This window comes from Echeneis naucrates, chromosome 14 (assembly GCF_900963305.1).
Source record: "Echeneis naucrates chromosome 14, fEcheNa1.1, whole genome shotgun sequence".
Classification (NCBI taxonomy): Eukaryota; Metazoa; Chordata; class Actinopteri; order Carangiformes; family Echeneidae; genus Echeneis; species Echeneis naucrates.
In genome coordinates this window covers 6,657,480-6,682,740 of record NC_042524.1, presented here as the reverse complement: position 1 = coordinate 6,682,740, position 25,261 = coordinate 6,657,480, and the positions used below count along the sequence as shown (strand labels likewise).

At 43.5% G+C, this 25,261-nt stretch overlaps 1 protein-coding gene across 5 annotated transcripts; it reads right to left on the bottom strand.

The window, feature by feature from the left end:
- Positions 1-395: 395 nt before the first annotated feature.
- LOC115053765 (EH domain-binding protein 1-like protein 1) lies at positions 396-24,720 on the bottom strand. Of its 5 annotated transcripts, none has more exons than XM_029518525.1 (29): positions 24,020-24,720; positions 21,156-21,213; positions 20,976-21,071; positions 20,213-20,266; positions 19,896-20,074; positions 19,367-19,485; positions 19,172-19,261; positions 17,254-18,060; positions 16,628-16,693; positions 16,370-16,507; positions 15,661-15,817; positions 14,270-14,617; positions 12,444-14,129; positions 10,986-11,483; positions 10,601-10,705; positions 8,216-9,319; positions 6,174-7,028; positions 5,450-5,627; positions 4,795-4,943; positions 4,639-4,687; positions 3,985-4,309; positions 3,135-3,205; positions 2,964-3,012; positions 2,817-2,869; positions 2,393-2,513; positions 2,013-2,112; positions 1,849-1,922; positions 1,652-1,766; positions 396-1,466 (listed from the first exon to the last, which is right to left on the bottom strand). In XM_029518525.1, the coding sequence occupies exons 1-29, from the start codon at positions 24,121-24,123 to the stop codon at positions 1,379-1,381; spliced, it is 7,836 nt and encodes a 2,611-aa protein (XP_029374385.1). In that variant the 5' UTR covers positions 24,124-24,720; the 3' UTR covers positions 396-1,378. The 5 variants fall into 5 exon arrangements, with proteins under 5 accessions (XP_029374385.1, XP_029374387.1, XP_029374388.1 ...); XM_029518527.1 differs by having other exon boundaries at positions 2,393-2,504; positions 24,020-24,719; XM_029518528.1 differs by lacking the exon at positions 6,174-7,028 and having other exon boundaries at positions 24,020-24,636.
- Between the last annotated feature and the right edge of the window lie 541 nt (positions 24,721-25,261).

Below are 25,261 nucleotides of genomic sequence, written 5' to 3'. Positions count from 1 at the left end.
ATAAACGTGAATCCACTGTGTCCTGTAACATCTTCTCTGCCATGTCTCCTCAGCGGCCTTTTCCCCTTCACAAAGAAACTTTCCGAAGAAGTTTGTTTTTTCACTCATTCTGCTGGCTTGTGGGTTTAATTTTAGCGGAAACGTATCACATGACCGAGACGAGCGTCATGACACGCGTCGCGAGTGAGTCATAGACGGAAGTGACGGAGGGAATCCGGTTATTTTTCAAAACAAAACATAGTCCAACTTCAGATAATAAATAAAATTGAAATAATATAAGTTATGTATTCTTTCTGTGCGGCCCGGTACAAATGACCCATGGACCCGCAGTGGTCCGCGGCCCGGGGGTTGGGGACCGCTGTCCTGAAATATACACAAGTCAACAACATAGCAAATGTAAACAACAAACCAATATTTATTGTCATCATTAACATCATTCGTCTGCATAAATAAAGGTATACAGTGTGAAAGGCATACAGTGTTGATGTAAGGCATAGTACCACTTTCAGCACAGCTCAGCAAGCATGCATACAGTAGTTCAACACAGTCGTGAGGAAACAGATTCAGATCTGTGCTCCAAGCAGGCAACACAACCATAACAACATTATGGCTGATTTAAGGCACTCGGACTGTTACTTCAAATAAATACTTTAAGCCACTCCAATGTTCAAGAGCACTTTAACTTCTAACATCTATTAAAGAAATCAGTAAAATATTGCAAATAAAAGGAAATACAAGCTTTATCAAAATGTCACACTGGGTTCACTCTGCAGTTGAAAACGTGTACCCTGTACAAACATCACTGTGAGTTTGAGACCAGCTCACAACTTGCCATGCAAATTTAGCATTTTAAAATGTTTTGGCATGTTAACGCTTATTTTTTATATGCGCATGACATAAGCTCTTGTAAATTACTCACCATCAAAGAAAGATATTTAAGCACATTTTAATTTAACAAACACACAACCAAAAACAAACAAACAACCAACCAACCTGCAAACAAAACAGCAAACACTGAATGATCGGAAGAAAAAACACTATTTGTGCAATAGATGTACAGCAATCTGACATATTTAAATAAATAAAAACAGGTACATTAAACCAAAAATAATACCCAACTATTATTTTAAGACAAACTGAAAATAATTAACTTTGATATGAACAAACCAAATCTGTATCTTTAAAGAGGAAGACAAAATTTAACGCCTCAATGTGGCAGTTCTGCATGAAAATATAGGCACTTAGAAAACCAAATATGAAAATACAATCTCCAGAATTCCTGAAAGTTTTCTTTTTATCTTGTGCACCCAAATTATGAACAAGTTACACAAATATCACCATTTGTGACTGCAGTATGTGCTTTTTCAGTCATTTGTGCTCACTGGAGGACACATTTGTCTTTGTTGCTGTATTTTCTCCTCCTCATCTCTAGACCACGCTCAAGTCGTTCATCCTCTTCTAGAGCCCTACACAGACACACACATATGACAATAGAGTGTTTATGAAATTAACTCTTTTGCAATTGTAAACCTGAAAGTTTCATTTGACTAGTATAATGTAGATATGCATCAGCATTTTCTTCTTTTTGCTGTTTCCCTCCTGTGACTTTGTTTTGACTTTTACACACAGCTGCACATACACACACTCTCACCCTCTCTCCTTGGCATCGATGTCTCTAATGATTTCGTCCCGTTGGTTGACCAGAGACACGAGCTCTTGGAGAAGCAGCTGCTCCCTCTGCTGCTGAGTGTACGACTTTTGCCAGTCTGCAGGACAAAAATGTATAATAAATATATTTTTACACATTACATCTTTTACTTAGGTGCACAATTTAGACTTCTTCCTAACCTTCTATAGCCATGATAACTCTTAATTCTCTGGTCAGCAGCTCAAACCTCCTCTCCAGGTCCTGCTCCTCCTGCCTGTAGATGCAGGCATGAAGTAGAGTAAGACAAAGGGTGTAGCATGCATGTAAGTACATATTTATTCTGTTTGTGCACCAAAAGTCTTACAGTAGCTCCAGGTGGTCCTGTCTGCGTATCAAGGCATTCTTCTTGTTCACCAACATGAACCACTCCTGGATCAGTCGCTCCTCTTCATCACGGTCACTTCCTGTATAGATCGAAAAGAGAGGACAGTTTGTACACAGCTGTATAGGCACTATGGAAAATCTGCATTGCTAAATATCTAAAAATGTGTATCTTATAATATCTACCAATGTTTTGGTAGAAATGGAAATACAAACCAGATAATTAAAATTTCCTTTAAAATGCATTAAAAAATTCTTTCACACTGAAAGTGAAATAAACGCTTTAAATTTGACTTTTCAAGTAAATCCTAATAGCAAGATCCTGAATTGTTTGTTCTACCTTCAAATGCGTTTGAGACTCACCTGTTTCCATGAGGCTTCGCAGACGTCGCTCCACAACAGCGGCTCTGCTGTCGATGTGCTTCTGCTCAGTCTCCAGCGCCGCCAGCTCGCTCAGCACATACTGACTGGTGTCCTGCAGACACTGACCACAAGCCCAATCACACACACAAATGCACGTGAACATACACGATGTCAGACAGCAAAAAAGAGAAGGAAAAAAGGAAGGGAAGAGATCCAAAGAAAAAGGGAGAAGGAGACAAGAAAACAAGCAGAGGAAGAAGGTCAAAAGATTAGAGAGAGGCTAAAAAGATGGAAAAAGACAGTCTGTGTATCCTGGAATTAAGAAAGTAATGGAGTTGTTCAAGATGCTCATCGGTTTTGATTTGATATTAAAACTGAAAGATGCACAGAAGATAATAAGTGAAGCGGGAAACACATAACTGACCATTGTCTCTCCTTCTTGCTTTGGAGGCTCTGTCTCTGCTGCAGTCTGCAACTCTGCAAAAACAAGCACAAATGAAAGTGTAGAAGAATATTAGAATGAAGGGAAAGAAGCTGCATTGAATTTCTTTTTTTGAAAGTGTTTACGCACCAGTGTTTTTTGCGTTTTCTGATGCAGAGTCTGTCACTGTGTCTTCATCCTGGAGGTCACATAGCAACACTTTCAACAACAAGTTCATGCTGTTAAAAACATCTATCATTTTAATCCTGATACTTAATACCAATACTACACTTTAAATAACCAAGTGAAAAAAGGTGTCACCTGAGGTAGTCCAGATTTGACTGTTTTGACCGTTGACCTTGGAGGTGCGACCGGAGTTGTCGACTCGTCCACTAAAAACAAATAAGAGCAACAAATGAGGGCAACCTCCTAAACTATACAAAGGCACTTTAAAAAGTAAATATTCAGTGAGCAAAGTTTAAATGAACTGAATGTATCATTCACCAGGACTGGGGGGTGTAGTGTAATAATTTTTCATACAATCACTGTTATCAACATTTGGTGAATCTAATTATCTCCAAACTGACATGGACAGAATAAAAAAACGGATCTAAACTTGGTATAAAATATCTTGTTCATTCATCATTCATTTCAAGAGGCTGATTGAGAAATGATATTTTCAGGAGCTCTAAAATGAGAACTTCAGGGTTTGAGTTGGGGTTGTACGGGGAGAAATACTTCCATCCAAAACATAAAGTTTATGACTATATCCTTCCACCAGTAGAAAAAAACTTCCATTGAATTCAAGCGTGACATTTCTGTTATCTTTGGAAACCTTAGGAAACCGACCAGAATCTTAACTGCGGCGCTGTGAACTTGATTTAATGACCTGTTTGTCCTTCTTTCTTGTCTCCCGTGCTAAAACTGTGTTACTTCACATTCCTCAGTTCCCTGGAGACACATAAATGCTGTCCCCTTTCCTCTTTTCTCTTCTACTGTCCTGACTTTACTGTTTTTCTTCTCCTCTCTCTTTTCCACCCAAAACAGCACATCTTATGTAGAAGGTCTTCATATCTTGGAACATACTCTGAAGTAATACATATTTGCTTGAACTGTTTGTTGAATCTGCTAACAGATCTAAAGGAATCAAGAGGCTATAAATCAGCCTCACCTTTAGGTACTCGTTTGGTCCTTGGTGGCGGGACGACCAAGGCGTTGCTTCCTCCTTCCTCCAGACTCACTCCTTCATTCAGCCTGGCCATGCAAAAAGCAGCGGCGTCGACATTGGTGGGAGCGGACCCAGAGAGGGCGATGCCGTAGCTGGACTGGCTACTGTTGTGCTCTATCTGCAGGACGCTAAGCTCCTGATTGGTGAAGTGTGAGCGGATCTGGCTGAGGTAAGTCATGACTATGAGCCTGTCAGGGACAGACAGAAGAACCATGTCGGACGGCTCCAGGAGACGAGAGATACCCAGTGCCTCGAAGCCATCAAACGCCTGATGTCAGAAAGGAAGCACATCATCAGTAAAGAGTAGAGCGGCTCGCCTCTCTACACTGGTTCCAGTGTGTAAATAATGAATTTGAGAATTTGAAAAGAAAGATTTCTTGATGACTTAATTCACAGCTATAGCTAAAGCTATATCACAGGAAGAAACTATGAAGTAGAATGATCCAACCATTTACAAACAGCTGCATGTGCCAAACAAATCTTTCTTTTTTTCTGGCTATCTATCGACCTATTGACACTGGTTAGGATCCAACTGCAGAGAAGACAATGGACAGTAAATTTGTCATGAAATTTGACGAGTTTAAATGTCCTCCATACCTTTTTGTTGTTCAGCTTGATGCTATGAGTGTCTAGCTGGTCAAAATCTCTAATGGGACAAAAGCAGTTGTAGAATATGAGAGCAAACACAATTACAACATTTACATTTAAAGGGTTCAGATTCTGAAGTGACAAAATAAATTGTAAATGTTTTACATTTTGTCTGGATGGAAGTGATGAAGGATGGCACAGAAGGCCAGGCCATTTCTCCACGATGTACTGAAGTTTGTGACCTTTACTCCCCGATACCCACTGGTGATGTCCTGGCACCACTGGAGCAGTGACTGGCTGGAGTTCACCAGGCCCTGGTGGTGGTGGAGGAGGAGGAGGGGAGCGAGGAAGGGAAACAGTGTTGGTTATGTCATGGCTCTAACCCTAACCCTAACCCTATGCAACCGGTGGCACGCAGATCATCTCAATCAAGACTTGCCAGCCAGCTGATCACTGGATTTCACCACAATTAAATAAAGTCAAGAGTGAAAGAAAAAAATCAAGTCAAATTCTGATGCTTTTGGCCACAATCCTCTACATCACAGAGAGAAGTATTATGAGTTTTCCTTTAAGACTACAAAAATGAAGAAAATCTCTTCAGCAACGTTTTGAAAACGTATTTTTTTAAGGGTTTTTTAATGTTCTCTTATGGTTCCCTGAGTTTTCAACAAATCCAACCAACTAGAAGAGGAAGAGAAGCACTCATCATGAGAATAGGGAAATGTGGGCCCTTGACTAAGTTGAATCGCCCTTTTTTACTTTGCGTTATTTATTTAAGCATGTCTGACGTCAAATGAGCATCAGTGTGCTGAATATTTACCTCAGCTGTGTTGTCCTTCCCATCAGCCTCCTCTCTGACCGTTTGAACCGGATCGGGGGTCTTGATATCTGTGGTTTCTTCTTCTGGTAACGTGGGAAGCCAGGATGTCTTCACCTCACAGTGATGGGCAGGCGTGATATCAACACCATCGGGGAGGTCAGCTGGTGGGTGTTTTCGCCTAAGGCAAGACGAGACATAAAAAAATCGACAAGGTGGGTAACGGGTAAAAGATCAGAACTTGTTTAAACTTTAGCGGAAGAAAGGAGGTCATCTAGCAGGCTGGTGTCAGCATCAGCATCATCAAGGAATTTCAGATTTGAGTAAGACGCATGCAAGTGTTTTATGTGACGAGGGCAGATCTCAGCGCTGACTCGATGTTAGAAGGCATGATGGGAAACGCCATTCAGGAGAATGGGCAGTGAGATTTGAAGCGTAATCGATTAAACGCAGGTCTATGCTGTTTGGAAAATGTTTCAATGCCCCAGAACCAAATTTTGGGTATTCAATTCAAAACAGGCAGCAAAATTCACACACCAGCTTTTTAAGACAGGCCATGTTACAGTCTCAGACGTGACAGCCACAACATTTTGAGTCCTGCTCAATAAATAAAATTATCTGGACTTGTTAAACTGCTGTAACTCTGTCCTATGTTTCCGCATATCATACTAAAAACACATTCAAGGCGCAGCATCATTTTATAGGTTGATGCCTCATGCTGACTTACACATCCTCCTCTCCCAGTGGCTCTTCCGTCTCAGCTAGTGATATTTCCTGAAGAGTGTCAAAGTCGGGAGTAATCGAGTGCAGACTGTGATCAGTAAGCTCAGCAGGGATTTCTAATTGGCTTTCTGGTTCTATGGGGTCGCAGTCGATATCATCTGGGACGGGGAGAAGGCGTTTCAGTCTGTGAGGGCTGGAGACAGGTGATGTCTCACCAGTCATCAAGCGAATTTTGGCCAATAATAACCTTTCCTCCTGTCTGAGCTGCTGATCTTTGGTGAGATTTTGGTGACCAGGGGTGTGTGTCTGTGTGCGGACGCTGCCTCCTGGTGTAATGTCACGCTTTATTGGATCCTCAAGTAGATTTATGTCCTTCATTTCAAGACTCTTGCACGGATCTGTGGCTGTATTTTGTTTTTTTGTTTCATAACATGTCTTGTCATTGTGCATGTCAGTGCGTAGCTTAGTGTGTTTGAAGTCAGAGTGTATGCTAGTTGTACATGCACTTGAAGGGAGGGGCCAAGGCACCACTGATGACTGAACAAGTTCTGCCTCCTCATTGGTTGCCACTTCTAGACTGTGGCCAGCTTTTGTGTCATCACTTCTCTGTCCTTTCACGGGCAGATTTTGTGCCTCACTGTGTAGGGAAGCAGGTTTGACCCCAGTTGTCAGATCGATTCTTTCCTCTTGCTCAGATACTGAAGCGGTGTTAGGATGAGGATGACCAGTCTGACTGGTTATGGTGTTAGGAGGTTCTGGTTTATTTGGCTGACTGGCAGCAGAGATCTGGTCATGGGTTTGTTCACTGAAGGGGAATGAGGAGGGCTTCTGGGTTACAGCATGGGGCAGGAGGCCTGAGCTGAAGACAGAAAAGAGAAGTATTTTTGACAGAACGGCAGCGTCCTCGTCATGCTCCATTCTCCTGAGGCACCACAATCATCTCACGCAGCCAGAGATCCATCCTGGTAAGATCACAAAGATCTGAACAGATTCAAGCCCAAAGGTTTATGAAGAACTGGGTGTTGATCGTAAAAATGAAAAATGAAAAGAGTGGAAAGAGTGGACTCAAACAATCTGTCTTCCACAGTATCCAGACAAAAACCAGCCCATGCCACCTGACATGCTTCTCAGCTGCAATGAGGAATGAACAAATTCGAGAAGACTTGTGATATCATTTGCCACAGCACGGTCACAGTCATGGACAGAAACACATGTAGACAGACAGCTGCCACAGCGAACTCTTTTAATACTTAATGGACTATCGGGACAAACATCTTTCTCCCAGCACTACTGACACGAACAACAAGACAAGACAGATTCGGTGCGTTTTCTCTGAGAAATACATACCAACACTCTAAGTCAGGAGTTTTCAAAGTCTAGACCAACCATGCTTTGGGGGATGTAAACAGCAAAAATGTTATGTTATGATTAATTAATGTGAATTACTGTGGGCTACAAATTGGATTACGCAAGAATAGCAAATTAGCTATTAACAGTTATGTTCTTTTTGGATTTCTGAGTGTTTATTTACATCTGCTCAGTTATACCCCCACTTATTGTTTGTCTTGATGGTTCTATAATTATGTGTAATATGTTTGTTGTTCAGATTTGACTGTGTTATGACTTGGAGAGGAAGGAGTGGGATATTTGAGGCAAAGTACAGCATATCTGTTACCAAAGGTTTTGAATAAAGTCATTAACATGGCACCATTCAAAGAGGAAATTCCACTGTCGTTTATAAACAACACTGTAATGATGTTGCTTTGGGGAGATACACATGCCACATGCCAACACGCAGGTCTTTGATGAGAAAGACCTGCAGGAAAATACCAAACCCTCAATAAATGAGGGATGCTAATGTTTAGTGACTATTTCCCTGCAGACGTAATGAGTCATGGTTACTGAAAGCAAACACAACAAAGCAAAATGCGCAGTCCTCTAATCCACGAGGCAGCAAGCAGATCTCTGTCATACAGCCAACTCCCCCAGGGTTACTCACCTCGCTCCTCCTACAACCATGTTTACGTCTCACCCTTTTTTACTCACCCCGCTTCCCCTTCCATGTACAGCTCAGCCAACCAGATGGAGCCCAGATCCTCATGTCCTCTCTCATACTCCACTTCCTCATCATCCTCCTCTTTCATCCACACTGGGATGGCACCAGATTTAAAGTTGGGTTTGTTTGTTTTGACTGAATCAGGTTTATTTGTCGTTATGGCTGCAGAGAATGAAGTAGGGTCAATCACATTCGCTGATTTGGGATTCGATTTGCTTTCTGAGTCCTCTTCATTGCCCTCAAGTCTCTCATCATATGCAATATCATCCAGGTTTGCTTCTCTCAGCGGGGGACAGTCAGCAGATTGGAGATTTATTTGCACTGATCTTGAGTCAAAAATGATATCTTGTCTCCGTTTGTCTGTCTGCCTTGTCTCTCCTTTACTCTCATCATCCCTTTCGATCTGCTTGTCCTTCTCTACCTTTTTCTTCTTTTCTATTTCCACTTTTGTTGCCCTTTCCTCTTTTTCTCTTTTCTTCTTTTCCCCCTGTAGCCTTTCATTCTCCTCCCTTTGCTTCTTCTCTATCTCTTCTCTCTCCTTTTCCAAGCCTTTTCTTGCCTCTTCCTTTTCCCTATCCATCCTTTGTCTCTCGTTCCTTTCCATCTCTTCCCTCTCCTTTGCCAGCTTCTCTCTTTCCAGCTTTTCCTTCCCCATTCTCTCTTTCTCTTTTTGCTCTGCCTCTTCCTTCTCCTTCCTTTCTCTCTCCTCCCTCATCATGTTTTCTATCCTTTCTTTCTCCATCTCCTGTTCTCTCTCTTTCTCCTGCCGACTGGCTGCCAGTCGCAGACTTGCCACCAGACCGAGCCCTCTTGACTCCACGGAGGGTAAGCTCTCTGGTTCCTGAGATACTTGAACATTAGAAACCTCTTCACTGATTGTCTGATTTTCTGTTGCATCAGAGAAGGCTACAGGTGGAGAAATGTCTGCAAGCGGCTCATCATCTGGCTCAGAGGAATATAGAATCTCTGCATCCACTCCACCGATAGACAGCTGATCTTCATTGCTCAAAAGGCCTGATTGTCGTGCAGGGTGGTGTGTTTGACCTGCATCAGTGGTTCCAGTGATGTGCAGGATGGAGGCCACTGTCTCATAGCTACAGGGACACACGAGGGACAGAAAGACTCTGAGAACAAGCTAACCCCAAGATGACCTGCAGAATGACCACAGCAAGCTCTGGACAGTGTGGCAGAGAGCCAGACAGCATGCTTGATTAAATAGGTCTTTCTCAGACTTTGTTTTGGTGCTTGTCCAAAGTGCAGTATGATAGCAGGCAATAGCAACTTTTAGACCATTCTTTGTTACACTAAGAAACAAACACGCTTTCTTCCCTCCTGCCGAGTCCTCCGATATTTACATCACCATTAAGAACAGATTAACTTTCAGCCAGGCATCAGATCAGAGACAGGTACACAGCTAACAGCTACCTACATCAATACTGATCGAATCTCTTTGACACAGTGAACGTAACACCATGCATGTAAGAGATTACAGTGGACAACAACCGAATAAGCAAAACAAACACTCATACCAGCACAAAAGCGTCACCCAAGAGCTGGTAAAGCAGAGATGAATGCTTTCTTTACAGGTCCAGGTTGCTGCTTGGCAAACATTGAATAAAACAGATTATAACATGCTCTCTAAGCAGACTGGAAGTGACGGGCATCACTATCGGAAAGTGCTGAAACGTGCGGAGGCTAGCAGGTAGCATGCTAACTTCAGCAGAAGAAAATACACAACAGAGAGTTTACAATGGTCCTGCTTTCCGCCTGCGGTGATGGCAGAGTGGCGTTCGATGCTCAACTCTTAATGTTTAATCTCAAATGGTAGGTAAACATTTGTAGATGCCAACGCTGATTCTAGCAATATTAAAACTTTAAAACTAGCCAATCTTAAAAATGTCTCCGTTAATAAAGACCAATTTGTTGCACACACTGCAGGTGAGATTTCCCTCAAAAACACGTAGATCTAAAAGAAAAAAACTGTCATGCTTAAAAATGTGTCAAATATGATAAAATACCTCTGAATACAATGACAATATAACAACAAGTATCAGTTAGGACTGAAACAATAATTTGACTTAAGCAGCATCAGTTTCTATCACATTAGGCAGTCCATTTTGACGTGATGTCTGACAGTCTATGTCATTATTTATTGTCTGTACTTTGAAGGATAGGACTAACTTTGGTTGTTATGTATTTCATTACAACTCATGTCATCCCACAGTGTATCTGGTCAGTTTTGAGGGATATTTTATGTATTTGACAAATTATTAAATGGGCCACAGCCTCCCAGTCTGTCTTTGTTTAGTCTACAAAACGTTTTTTCACTCTGCGTGACTAATGATGAGACAACCATGGCCGGCAGAGAGACTCACCCTCTGTACAACACCCCAGCTACTGCTGACATGAAGCCACCAGATGCCTCCTCCTGCTGCTCTGCAACACACACATCTGCCTCTCTGTCTGCACATTTGTGGGAGCTACCGCACACAGAAACACACAATTTTTTAATCATGTGAAAAGCTTGCTTCCACTTGTATATTCAGTCTAACAGCATAGACAATGGCTGAGATGGAAAGCATTGGATGAGGTTAATTGCAGCTGCAGAGAAGCACTGGTTAGGCTGCAGCACCACAGAGGAACATTAGACAGTGTGTACAGGTGTGAGAGTGTGTGAGTGGATATATTTGGTGGTTTGTGAGTGAAGAAGAAGATGGCACGCCATGCTGCAGAGAATGCAAGGAACCTTTGCTGACTCACCCCCCCATCACACCCTCCTCCTGCTCCTTCTCTTCAGCGCTCTCACTACTTCCCATCCCTCTTTCTTCTGCCGTCTCCGCTGTGGTCTCCTCCACAGCTGCCCACAGCTGCTTTTCTGCCTCGCACACCGGCTCCTCACCCTTGACCAAACTCTCCTCACCATGAGGCTTACTGTCCGCTGGTTCCCCTTCATCCGCCCCCTCCTGTTCTGGTTTCCCCGATGGCTGGAGAACTGGTAACATCCTCAGTCCTCGTTCTGGTTTTGAGGGCGCCTGTGGCTCCAGCACCAATGCAGTTCGCTCGCTGGCTGGTTTGGGGGACACCTCGACTGATGTTGCTATTTCCATCCTTGATCTCTCTGGATCTCTGGGTTCCTCCTTAACTAATGATGTAGTGGGCTGAGCAGGCGATGGCGGCACTATGTGATATGTTTCTAAGTCCTTGGCTTTGACTGACTCCTGCTTGACAGGAGTGTCGGCAGCATCTTCTCTATGTGAGCTGGGAAGAAAAATACAGAGATACAGCTATTAACGTTTTAAATAGCTGAACGCCACAACAATAAGAAAACAGACTATAAGCAAACCCATGAGGCAGGCAGATCAAGAGTGAGAGTAGACACACACACCCCCTCATCCATTCTTACCCTCTGCACAAAGGTTTTGCAGAGATTGTTTCAGGTGACTCTTTCCCACTTCTCCCTTCTAGCACTTTCCACAGAGGAATCTCTGCTTCACACAGCCTCTTTGGAGGTGGCTCCAAGGTCAAGCCCTCTAATGTGTTTTCCTGAACAGAGGGCTGAACGATGGAGCCTGAACGGGCACCAGATGGAGGAGTAGACGTGGAAGATATTTTCTTTTCTGGGACACCAAAGTTTGACAAAGAACTTTCCTTTATAAGAGAAGGTTGCCCCAGACTGGAGGAAGGTCAGAGGAAGGGCAAATGTGGGAAAAGGAAGGAAGGGACGGCATGAAAAAGGATATCAGCAGAAGATAAGATAAGATGGACAGACTGAAACAACACACACACACACACACACACAGTAGGGGTGAGCGATACCATAAAGATGGCACACACCAACAACAGTATCAATACTTCTGCTCAAAATTAGAAATGTGTCATGATTTGACCCATGATTAGGTGAATGCACCAAGTGGCTACTACATTTATGAATGACGGCCAAGTTAAAAAGCTCACACAACAGAAGCAAAGCCACATATGTCACACCACTGAGAGGAGTGTTAATGAGCCCAAAATCAACCTCACTATTGTCAGTGATCAGTCAGTAGTATCAATGCTTGATGTGCTCATCCCTACAACACACACTGCACAGATAATCAATGTCTCACAGCAGAGGATCACAACTTTGCTGCTGAATTGATTGATTTTATTTGGTGATTAAGAAAGCAGACAACACTCAACACCCACAGTGAAGTGGTTATTTTTTATGCTGTAACTCACCTGTCTTTGTCGGAGTCTACGGCAGCAGGGCTGTTAACTGACCGAGAGGCCGACTGTCTCCACTGGGACTGGCTGAGAAGTTGTGAGGGGAGCTGACTGGACATGACGCTGGCTTGGTTGAGGGGAGCGAGGTGGGAAGTAGCAAGTGAGATGTCGGTGTGTGTGTTCAGCTGAGAAAGCAGTGAGGAGGCAGAGGAAGAGGAAGAGGAAGAAGAAACCAGAGTTTTCATTTTCTGCTTGTCCTCATCTGATCTGTTGGCCTCCAGACTGCAGAATGGCGCTGCTCTCACCTCCGTCCTCCTCCTCTCTTCCTCCTGCTTCTTTCTTCTTTCTATCTCTTCTTTCTCCTGGTGTTTCCTTTTCTGTTCCTCGTCTTCCTTTTTCCTCTCCTCTTCCTCCTTCATTCTTCTCTCTGCTTTTTCTTTTTCCTCTCTCTTCATCCTTTCCTCCTCGTCCCTCCTTTTCCTTTCCTCCTCCTTTTTCCTCCTTTCTGTCTCTTGCCTCCTTTGCTCTTCCTGAACTTGCATGTTCTTTTCTTCTTCCCTCTTCCGCCTCTCCTCCTCCTCCTTTTGCATTTTCTCCTTTTCTCTCTGCTCCTTTAGGAGCGTCTCTTTCCTCCTCTCCTCTTCCTCCTCTTTTTTCCTCCTCTCCTCCTTCTCTTTCTCCTCCTTCAACAGTCTCTCCTTCTCTTTCTCCTCCTTCAACCGTCTCTCCTTCTCTTTCTCCTCCTTCAACAGCCTCTCCTTCTCTTTCTCCTCCTTCAACAGTCTCTCCTTCTCTTTCTCCTCCTTCAACAGTCTCTCCTTCTCTTTCTCCTCCTTCAACCGTCTCTCCTTCTCTTTCTCCTCCTTCAACAGTCTCTCCTTCTCTTTCTCCTCCTTCAACCGTCTCTCCTCTTTGAGGAGTCTTTGACTTTCTTCCATTTCCCTCTTTTTTCTCTCTGCTTCTTTGACTCTCTTCTCCTCCTCCTCCATCTTCTTCCTCTTCTCTTCTTCCTCCTTTTTCTTTCTCTCCTCCTCCTCCTCTTTAATTTTCTGTTCCCTCTCTTTTTCCTCTTTACAGCGTTTTTCCTCCATCTTCCTCTTCTCTTCCTCCTCCTGGAGCTTCTTTTTCTCTTCCTCCCTCCTCTTTTTTTGTTCCTCAAGCACTCGCTTCTCCTCCCTAATTTTCTCCTCCTCCTCCTTAATTTTCCTCATGAATTTCTCTTTCTCACGTCTCCTCTCCTCCTCCTTCTGAAGTTTTACTTCCTCCTCTGCCTCCAAGCATTTCTTCTCCTGCTGTCTTTTCTTCCTGTCTTCATCCTCCCGCTTCCTCTTCATCTCTTCCTCCCTCAACTTTTCCTGCTTCTCTCTCTTTTCCTTAAGGAGCCTCTCCTCCTCACATTTCCTTCTTTCCTTCTCCTTTTTGACCTCCTCTTCTTCTTGCAAGAGCCTCCTCTTCTCCTCCTCTAACAGTCTCTTTTTCTCTTCCTCGTGTTTTCTCCTTTCCTCCTGCTTCAGGAGTTCTGCTTTTTCCTCTTCTTCCTTCCTCCTCCTTTCCTCCTCTTGCTTTTTTAGGATGTCTTTTTCCTTCTGCTTCTCCTGCTCTGTCTTCATCACTTCCTCTTTCCGCATTGCTGCTCCCTCTAACTGCTCTGTCAGTGATGGCTTTTCCCCAAAGGTCTTTTCATTGGTTTTTTGTTCAAGACTGCAGAACAGATAAAAATTATTCCTTAAGCCTAAATCTCACTGTGGTCACCAGACATCACCATCACCAGTTCAATTGTTCTTATTTTATTTATTTTTACTTTCTAGATCTTGTTTTTGTCTTTGAATATAAATACTCACCCCCGAGGGCACCTTTTGATAGTATCTTGCTTAGAGTCATCCTCTTCCAGAAACAAGCCCCCTGACTCTTGACTTCGATTAAACGACTCAAAAAAGAAGCTGTCAAAGTCAGGCTCAGGCTCAGGCTCTGCCAGAGGCACCTTTTCGGTCTTAGAAATACAAATAATGCTCTGCGTCTCATTGGCAGGCTTTTTTGAATCAATTTCCCTCTGAGCATTTGCCTGTTTAGGAGCGATAAAAGCTGCCACAACATTGGTGTTGGGCTGCAGGGGGGTGGAGGTCTCACAGCTGGAGAACGGCCATGGAGGGGGCGGGGCAATGATCAGTTCTGAGCAGGATTGGGTTGGACTGAGGACAGAATATCGAGGGTCAGGCTTGACAGACAAGAGGGTGACACTTCACAAGGTTGGGCGTGCAGGAGGTGAGGACAGGAGGACAGGCAGGTCACACAGCAAGTTCAAGACCTGATGATTATTTCACTGAACGCAACACAAGGCGGGGTACAAAACACTCTCCGACTATTACCATGTGTTAGCCTCATGGAGGAACAAAGCAATGCTGTGAGGCATTGATAAACTCTGGATCAATAAGTATCCCAACACTTCATCACAAACAGACGCCCTGTTAGTCAACCACACGTGTCAGCAAGCTGATGCACCACTACAGAGAGTCACTGTGAAGACATTTGGACTGGAGTGAGTGTGATGAGGTGCCAGTCAGCACTGAAGAGGCCTCATTGCATTGCAATCACATTCTGCTATCTCCATCTGTGATGGACTCTTGTGTCGCTACCAATACATAGATGACTGATATTAGAGCAGCTATTAACTGGAAAAAAACATCTGTGCCACTTACAGAGTATTAGTAAAGTACACCTACAGTATGAATACGGCAAAACAACACAGAGCTATGGGGAGTAGAATCAAATTATTCCTTCATACTCAGTTCAAGCTAAATATATATAGTGTCTTTATATTTAGTGTTGGCTTTACACTTACTGCTGTTTTTTAGCTTTCAACAGAACCAGGATAGATATGGTAAGCAAAGATGCAAACAAATATGACAGTGGTAATAACCTTCTCATCTGATTTTCCTAAAATTTGGAACTGCTCCTTTAAGCAGTGATGCCACGTCAGTCAGGAAGAGAGTGAACAAGCTTCTTCAGCTTCATGAGTCATTTCTTTGACATGTGGAGAAGAAGAAACACAAAGGAGAAATCGGAGCCTTCTGACTGACATCATCTATGCTATGTCTCATGAGTCTCGGTAGGGCTGCCATCAATCACGATGATGCTGACACATTTTCTCCACACACAAGAGCTCAAGGCCAAATGTACTGTTAGGGAGCCAAACCAAATAATCGAGCATTGTACACTTTTGTGATGACCTCACCTGATCCGTCCTGGTTTGTTGTCTGCGACGGCTGCCCTTGAGTCTTGTCCTGGTCTGTTTGGCTGGGTGGATTTTCTGATGTTGGCCGAATCCTCACCTTGGCTCAGAAGCCTTGGAGATGCTTCCTTGTCTGCATGAGTCACAGCAAGTGTCGAGCCTAAGGAGAGGAAGAGCAGGATCAGCCAACAGACTCCACACTGGGGAGTCGTGTTTGTAAGAACAGGAGGAGTGTTTGGTTGGACCTGGTCTGTACATGAGCGCTGCTTCCACATGACACAATTGTTTCTGAACTTAATGGAGAGGCAGTGACAGATGAAATGTTTGATGGTGTACCTGACTGGTATGAGCTGATCTGAGCAGGATGAGCAGAGGGAGAGATGGTGATATGAGGGTGAGGAGAAGAGAATAAAACAGAGGTGGAAAAAGTAGATGAATGAGGGGGTGAGGAGTGTGGAAGAGAGGCAGGGAGGGTTGGAACTACAGGGTCGCAGAGAGCATCAAGATCGGGACTGCTCAGCAGAGGGACAGGGGTCATGTCCCCGCCAATCAGAGCAGTCTCAGATGTCAGCCACGCTCCCAGATCATCTGATGAAAGCAATAAAGAGATGAGATGGGAAAAGAAGTGTGCAGAGGGGATGTTTTCAGATGGAGAATGGAAACAAAACAAATGGGAAGAGAAAGAACATTTACAGCACACTTGGTTGGTTACCTGACTCAGGAACAGAGGGGTGAGATTTGGGGACAGGGGGTGTTGAAGTCAGAGGGGGGGCATCAGTGGAGAAAGGTGAAGGAGAAGAGGGGCGGGCAATAGACTTGACAATCTGAGGTTTGAAAATGTGGGAACGAGCTAGTAGAGAGGACAGAAAAGAATTAGTAACAGCAACAGTAACAGAAAAGAGTTTTAACACATTTGGAAAAGATAACTAGCAGCATTCATTTTGTGTGGACCGTGAAAACAGAGGCAGACCAGAGACTGAAGTAGGATCATCTACACTTTGAACCTCTGGGGGGCGTCGTTGATACAACAAAGGAACTGAGAGTAGAGAGGAGAGCAGAGAGGTTTTAGAGACAAAGAAAGTACAGCAGGATTAAGAAAAATGAAATGTATGGTCAGAGAAAGGCTGAAAGTGAAAGGAGAACAGCAAATTCTTATCATGCAGTTTACTTATTCTCAGACAACAGATGTGACCTATATCTGTCAGGAACAAACAGATGTTCTTAGTTTGACAGGCAACTCAAAATCCATCCGTTCAACTCAGGAACTGATTTAAGTCTGGACCTCTGAATATACTGGCTGAATGAATATAAAAGTTGGAGCAATAACTAACATAATCTCAGCGGTCCCTGAACTTGGTGAACAGTAAAACAGCTGTTAGAATAATCGTTTTGGTAACAGACCACTAAAAGCACAATAGCATCAGACTCACCACGGATCATGCATAGACCTTTCTCACAACACAACATAAGCACTGCAGTAGATAATGCATCAGACGTATAAACATGCAGAAACTGGGTCTAAGCAGACCAACACATGTAAAGAATCAGTAGAGGAAAGCATGCAGCATGTCTGTCTGCCAGCATGCCTCCAGATACCTTTTGCTGAGTCTGACTGGAAGATTCTGGGCAGAGAAGGAGGCTGAGAAACGGTCCGGGTGAGTGGAGGATGACAGGACGAGCGCTCGGGGGGCAGGGTGGGTTTTGAGGGTGCGGAGGATTTGGTGGAAGGAGGCTGAGAGGCATCAGAGATGGGCTTATGTGTCAGACTTGTGAAGGACTTTTGGGCAGCTGCTGATGACATTGTGATGGTCTTGGTTGATGCTAATGTAGGGGAGGGAGGTTTGGGTGTTAAAGTAATGTCAGCTGATGTTCTGGTTGGCTCCAGGGGCAGGTTGGATGGTTCACCTTTGGAAGTATTGGATGAAGAAGGATTTGTAGGGACAGAGGGCACCGTTGAAGGAGGCTCCTCTGGGACAGAAGGTAAAGTAGATGAAGGTCCAGAACTTTTCAGAAACTCAGGTTTGGGGCAAGAGGACGAGACGACTACTGGCATATTTGAGGATTTGGGTAATGGAGGACTTGAAGGAGACACGTCAGAGGGCGGCAGGATGGTTGAGGCACTTTGGAAAACTGTACTTAAAGTAGGAGCTGCTTGGACCTGGGAGCTTGATGGTTGCAGGTCAGATAAAGCAGGAGGCTCAGGAGGAACAGGATCAGTCATCTTCTTATGTTTGGACCTGGGTGAGGGCTGAGGGGAGGGGCCTGGCGAGGGCTGGATCTCTATTTGGACAGGAGCAGTAGAAAAAGTGTGTCGGGTACGACGGGGTGAGGGGCGAGGAGCGATCGGCAGGGGAGGGCGAGCAAAGGCGGCAGAACTGGGGGGACCGCTGTCACGTCCAGGGGCTGACGGATCAGTGAGTAGATTTTAAAGAAAGAGAAGCAATGGAAAACAAACAAAAGACAATGACTTGAAAAGGAAAATCGGATCACTATCGGCATCCCATGTCAGTTAATTCTGCTGATGTCGTGAGGATCCTCGTTTGGTCACACGACTCGTTAGTTTGAGTGAAACCACAAACAAAATGTGGAACCGTGACGGAGCATGAATTGAATTATTCATGACTGTCAACTTTCCATGTCTCCTGGTAACTGATCAGCACTGCAAACTACAACCAAAGAGAGCCCTCAACACAGAATTTAAGTTCCAACATGCCGTTTTGTTTCAATGTAAGAGGATCATCACATTATAAAAGAAAAACTAGAAGCAGATACACATTTCAGAGCAAATTTGGTTCACAAGCCAACACTGCATGCTTTCTGTGTACAGTTCTCCAGTATCACTACATTCATGGACTTTTTTTGTTACTCGCATCATTTTGTGACTTTATTTTCAACTTTTTCAACAAGACTCCTTGTCCTATAAAAAAAAAAAAACTAAAGTAAAAGTTAGGTATTTGAACCCATTTTTAGGGAAGTCACTTTACTTGTTTACTTTAATGTCCAACTTTCAGTATTAATATGTCAATATATAACTTCTGCTGTGCCACATGACAAGGCCACGACACAACAATATGCTGAATGTCACAATGACATGGGAATGAAAGAAATTTGTATCTGATTTATTCTACAAAAAAGAAACATCATGGTCAATTAGTCATTGGAACTGCTGTTACACTAAGTTTCCCACTTTTCATATTTCTGTGGACATGATAACTGTGTCACAGCTCCTGCCATGCATATAAAAGAATCTACAGAACATTTGAATACGAGTTGTTCATAGCCAATCATCACAAGATTCCTGATAGCGTTTAATGTCTAGATGAGAAATGCGTGGTATGCAGAGAACTTGGTCATGTGGTAAGAACAGGAGAACAAACGGCAAGAGTATGTGAAATGCTGGAATATTATTGAGCCTCCCCATAACAGATGGAGGGAGAGAGAGCTTGTCACACTTCCTTTTACTCTGAAAGAGAAAAACAAATGACAGGAACAAGGAAGAAGGGGAGGGAGCTACCTGAGGCAGGACAAGTGGGTCCGGTGGAGTTTTGTTTATCAGGTGGTGGGGGAGCAGGACGATTTGGGCGAATTAAGGTGTGTGGAACGACTGCAGCACCCAGAGAAGGGAAAAGAAGGAGAAATGGTCCAGGAAAAGGCGGCAGAGGTCGGCAGAAAGCCAGCGTTGCAATGAGCAGAAATAATTCAGACTCACCTGTAGCAGTGACAGACTTCTTGTCCTCTTCTTCATCACTCTCATTGAAGTCATCCAGGTTACCAATGTCTGAGGGTTTCACGCTCATGAGGCTAGCCAGACTCTGCATGTCTTCATCCCTGAGGAGCAAAGATTCAAATTTATCACACTGACGACTCCCCAAATATGAAAAACTCATTATGACACAAACAACATGTGATTTGTTGATACGTTCAAACATTTTAAATAATTGAGGGATGATTCATTTATAACCCCCTGAAGACTTAAGGCTTATTTTCAGCTTCACACGGATATAGAGGAACCACTTGAGTTTATGTATACTCTCAAGTATGAATTGCTGAAGCAAAGAGTCAACATGACTTTGGTGTCAGGTCATATTTAGGTGATAAACACGGCAGCTGTTAATTAACACATTGACATCATTAAAAAAACATTCTGTCCCATCTTAAAATACATAATAACAGAAACCGTCATAGTGCCAACACTCTGATGCAGTGAGCTGGAAAAGTAACAACAAAACACCACTCACGTGGCTTTTCCTTCACGGACAAAGACACATGACAGTGAGAGCTTGAGCGTGGCCTCAACCACTTTGACAGAGAGCGGCTTCAGCTTCAGTGTCAAGTCAGACTGGGTCGGCGTGGGACTGGCAAACTTCTTCAGGTTAATATCAGCCGATGCCAACACCTTACGATGCCCCTTGTTCTCCTGAACATGACCAACAAAACAAAAACATGATATTTACTGTTTTCAATCCCATCTTGTCAACATATAAGAACTGCATGATTTCATTTCCACTTGGTGATTTAACCTGGTCAGATGCTGAGAACAGGATTCTTTACTTACCCCTTCAATGACAAATGTCCACTCTTTGTCCTCAAACTCATCAGCATTAGCCTCCTAAAGACGTGAGAACAAGAATTTATTTTTTTTTTTTTTAGTAAAAACTTTATCTAAACATCACCTACAGTATGCACGCTATCGCTTGTCCATTTGTTTCAGTTTCACACAAATTTTAAGCCAATAAATATTCATATTTTATGAATGAATGGATTTTCTCATCATGTAACATTACATATTGCTTCAGAATCACTATATAGAGTCACAGAGAAGTGAAGTTGCAAATAGTTCTATCAAGTTCTCTGAAAACTTCAGTGTAAACACTGGTGGCCCACAAGGCTCGACTCTTGGTCCTCACATTGTCCATAAATATAACATATAAGCTTCTTTTAAATTCAGGACTTTGTCAAAGTCAGCGTATTACTCTTATCCATACTCCCCATAGTTCTCATTTTTTAGTTTTCTAAAAACTTTGTTTCACTTTCATGACCCAATGAAGCAACCTGAAGTTCAAAGTTAGAATTAGGTTAGAGTTACTGTCTACTGAGTCCGCTCTGATTGTTTAATGTAAACTTCACTTTTGAGTAGTTAATGTTTATGTTTATGTTTATGTTTACATTTATAAGTTTTTACTAGTCTTCTTTTTCATTCAATCGTTTCTGAATTCTGAACTAGCTTTTTTTAAATAAGTATTGAAAACTGAATGTGTTTGTTGTTCATTTGTGACCTCTCTGTGAATGTATATATTGTAAATAGTGTGTTTTGGTACCTTGAAGAGTGTAACAGAGATGTCGATGTTCTCTGGGAACGGCCACACCACCATGCCCCTGTAGGGGTTTTTGATTCCAGGCTGCCAACTGTGGAGCTGTGCAACAAACAACGCATTAACAACATTGTGTGTGTGTCTGTGTGTGCGTTACGGGGTTGTGGGGGGAATCAGTGTTTTCACCTTGGAGCACATGCGCCTGTTTCTTCTTGTCCACACCACCCTTAGCTTGTCTGGTTGCCTGCACAAATGTACAAACACCGATCAAAACACAAATTTCCTCGCGCCATTACGGAACAATTATAGTTGTTACAGACTGAAAATTTGCAGAAAATAAAAACTCTGAAAACCAAACAAAAAGAAAAGGCTTGAAATTAATCAGCTACGGTTGTCAAATAAAGTGGACATTGTATAAATGAGAAAACAGAAGGCCTGACATGAAGTCTCATGACTGTCACTGCTGGATGAAAATGCCTTGAAGTCAAAGACAAGGCGCTGGTGTTGTGTTTAAAAATAATACAGGCAGCTGCAGGTCTGTAAATATGCCACCCAATCCATGTACAACAGGTTTGTGTTAGTGCTGCCGGTGGCTGGCAATTTGTATGTGTGTGCGTGTTGATAACATATTAATATGCTGCCATTGTACTCTGTTGGTTCGGTGCACAGGACGTAAAACAGGAAGCTGCAGAGTCATGTGACCTGTGTTGATATGAATGTGAGGCGTTCTTCTTGACAGGAAGGAGGAACCCCCTTTAGCAGCGAACGCACAAAGACTCACACACAATTAGACTCCAAATAACGGAGCAGCACCCTCTGAGCTGTTTACTCCTGGTTATCTTTCCCCTTGTCTTTACAACCACGTCAGCCCAGATGGACGTTCAACAAAGTTGTATAATACCGTCTCAACTCAGGTTTCACCGTGTTCATGTGCTGAAAAAATGCTTTGTGCGAATGTATGTTTGTGAGGTGTATTTGTTAGCAGCAGGGTGGGGAACAAATGAAAGAAAAATTAAAATAGGAGACATCAAAGATTTGTTGACACAAAAGCATGAAGACAACAACATCTAGTAAGCGTCGTAACAATGGGCAATGATGGAGGGCTGTGTCTGCTTCTACATGAGTGGTGTAATGCAGTTTAGTAACATGTAATTATCGTTGTTCAGCAGACAATAGTTCGTGATAATCATCACCCTCCTCCGTGCTGGGAGGTTTTCGTTTTGAAAAAGCACAGGATCAAATATCTGTGACACTGTGGTGCAGGCAGTAAAACGATCTGACTCACTCATGTTTTTGTCATTTGGAGCAATGTGACATAAAAATAATCCCAACACTAAATATTCAACTATGTCTGTGCCACTTTTCTGTCCCTGTCTCTGTCCGCAGCTCATCATTTTTCGCTGGTGCTTGGCTCGCTTATCTTTGGCTACTTCTGTGTTTTTGTTTCCGTTATTCAAAACACTTGTGGGGACTCTCTTTCGGGAGGCCTTGCTCCTCTAGATTATTGACCTCCCATTGTCAATAAATCTCTAAACACAACAGGAACACCGCATTGTAGTTACACTTTTAGCAGAGATACAGGAGCAACATGTCTTAATCAATGCCTCAGGTTGTGTGTCAGGTTGTGTGTGTGATCTGTCTCTCAGAGGGTCAACGGTCCCACATCATAACAGCAAAACCCACAAAAACACACACACACACACACACACACACACACACACACACACACACACACACACACACACACGCCACATGTAGAAAACAATTTCATCACCTCTTATGTTTTGGTCTCTGACACTGAATAAGGACGATTATTCAGAATAGGTTCATTTTCAAAAAGTTACCAGACTGAAACTTTGGGTTCATCTCCAGAGTTCCCTTCTCTCTGTGCGGTGAAGACATCCAGTGTTTACACTGATTTCATCATAGTGTCAAGAGGGAGTTGTCACTCTTTCTAAATCAGTGTTTCTGTTCCCCTCTCTGTCTCCAGACAAAGGCAGTGTTCTCTGCTGCTGATCAAACCGATATTTTATTGATTAGAGCTTTGCAGCCTCTACAACAACAAAAAGCTAATTTGTGTTTCTTATCTTGCCGCTGACAAGACTATTACGCAATTATTCCACCATTTAATGTAATCTGGAGAGATAAGAAGATGCAACAAGGGTCCAACCTGACAGGAGGGTGAAAGATTAAAGATATGGAGAGACCTCTCCCTAATGCATCGCCAGCCACCTGTGTAGACTGAGGTCAAAAAAAAAACAAAAAAAAAAAAACATGGCGGTGACCTTTGAGCCCTAAAACTAAACAGTGTGATTTATTTGATCAGCTTTATGGTGTATCAGAGGTAAATAATGACGCCATGCCGCCTCACCTGGCCTACTCCCAGCTGTTCTGTGTAACAGGAAATTGAACAGGAGGGTAAAAGCCCAGCTAAGTTTGAGCTGCAATATAAAGTAAATAAACTGCCCTTCTGAAATTAATTAACAGAAAAGCACGTGGGCTTTGCTTATTATGTAAAATCGTGATGCTGTGAATCTTATTAAAAGCACACAGCTTGTAGCACTTGGTCTGTAATTGGTCTGAATATTCAGTTTAAATGGGAAGTGGCCAAAAAAAAAAATAAATAAAAAAAACAGGACACTGACAAGATTACAGTTTTAGGATCAATTTTTAAATCAGTCAGTATAAGCTTCACATTGATAATGCCCCACGAAACTCTCCTTTAGTTCTGGTCCAAAGAGGCTGATTAAACAGCAGCGATAACGGTAATAATCCGAATGATGGAAGGGTTTTTTGTTTGTTTGTTTTACTGAAACACAACAGTTTGATCGATAGGCTGGGTCGGGAATTGAACCGACAACTACCCTGGATGCTTCCAGCACGTGCAGACACAAGAGGGCCGCCCCCATTATCCTCAGTGTAGCGGAAAGTCGGACAACATGAGAACCAACATGCCTGTAGAGGAGCCTTATAATATGAACACACCCGAAAGTCTGAGCATTTACGCCTCAAACTGTGACAGCTGAGGCCGTACGCGTCTCCAAACTCACCATTTCTTGGTGCACTCCAGCACCAGTTCCTGGTACGACGCCACAAACTGAAACCTAGAAGCCTTTTTGCCGACTCGCTGCAGTCTCTTCCACACCGAAGTCATAGCTGGGCAGACTGAGTGAAACACAACTTCACCGGGAGGACCAAGAAGGGAGACACACACTCCGGCGCACAACAGTAATAATCCAACCGAGTCCGCTGCTTCTGCGCCTTAAATGGTCCTCTTCTTCCTCTCCTTCCTCTTCCTCAGTCCCTGCGACTGCTGCTGCTGCTGCTGCTGATGATGATGATGATTAACTTCACACAAGCTGAGACTTGCGTTCATTTGTTCTGACTGATTTTCTTTTAAATGAAAGATGTCGTGTTGTACCGAGAGAAGGGGAAAGGAAAAAAAAACTGTACTAACAGTTTATCAGCGAAGAGGAACCGAATCCGCCCAGCTCATTGTTTCTGACACAGCAGTCTGACATGAAGCTGAAGTTTCTGCCACACAGCAACTGCACTGACAACTTCTCTCCCTGTCTGGCAGTGATCCACATGTAGACAGCCCAGCCTGGTGGGGGGGTTTGTTATAGGTCTTCAGCCTCTAGAATGAGTTCACCCTCCCTCTTTGCTTCAGCGACACAGGGAGTGAGAAATTATATGCAAAGAGTGTCAGCCGGTGATGCAGCAGTATGCAAAGTTCAATATCTGGTGCTCTATAATGGCTGTCTAAGGAAGCAGTGTTCAGTCAGAGCCATAGACTTTGATCCCGACTGCCCGTGTCACTGGAACAGTCTTATCTGCTTGAGACTATTTCACTTAATCTGCTGCAGGCGGCGAGCTCCTTGTGTCTCTGTGTTTTGAAATGTGTTTTCTGAGCTCATGGTTATAAGGCGAGTCACTTCCTGAGGTCCGGCTGCGTCATCCAGTCCCTTCCAGAAAACTGTTTCATCCAGTTAATTACAGAGGAATAGTTTCCATGGAGAGAAAGATAGAGGGCCAACCAGACTGCAGCCTGTGTGTGTGTTTGTGTGTTCAAGCCAGGTCAAGGCGTAGGGATTTTCCTCAGTGAGAGCAGGAGTGTATTTTTAGGTGGGGGAACGGGGCCGGACGGATGGACAGAGGCAGCTGGAGGTGGAGGAGTGCAGGGGAACAGCAGAGGGAAGCAGGGACAACTCTCTCATGACTCAGAGCTGGCCTAATGTTACTCTGCCTGCTCTGAGCACACTCCCTCCCCAAACGTATGCACCTAACAATCT

Bases quoted from the DNA above. Each gene is read 5' to 3' on its own strand.
- LOC115053765 (XM_029518525.1), bottom strand. From the start codon at position 24,123: ATGACTTCGGTGTGGAAGAGACTGCAGCGAGTCGGCAAAAAGGCTTCT. The intron at 14,130-14,269 runs GTGAGTATTTAT...TCTGTTCTGCAG, and splicing joins ATCAAAAGGTGCCCTCGGGG to TCTTGAACAAAAAACCAATG. The intron at 3,013-3,134 runs GTGACACCTTTT...TGTGACCTCCAG, and splicing joins TCAAATCTGGACTACCTCAG to GATGAAGACACAGTGACAGA.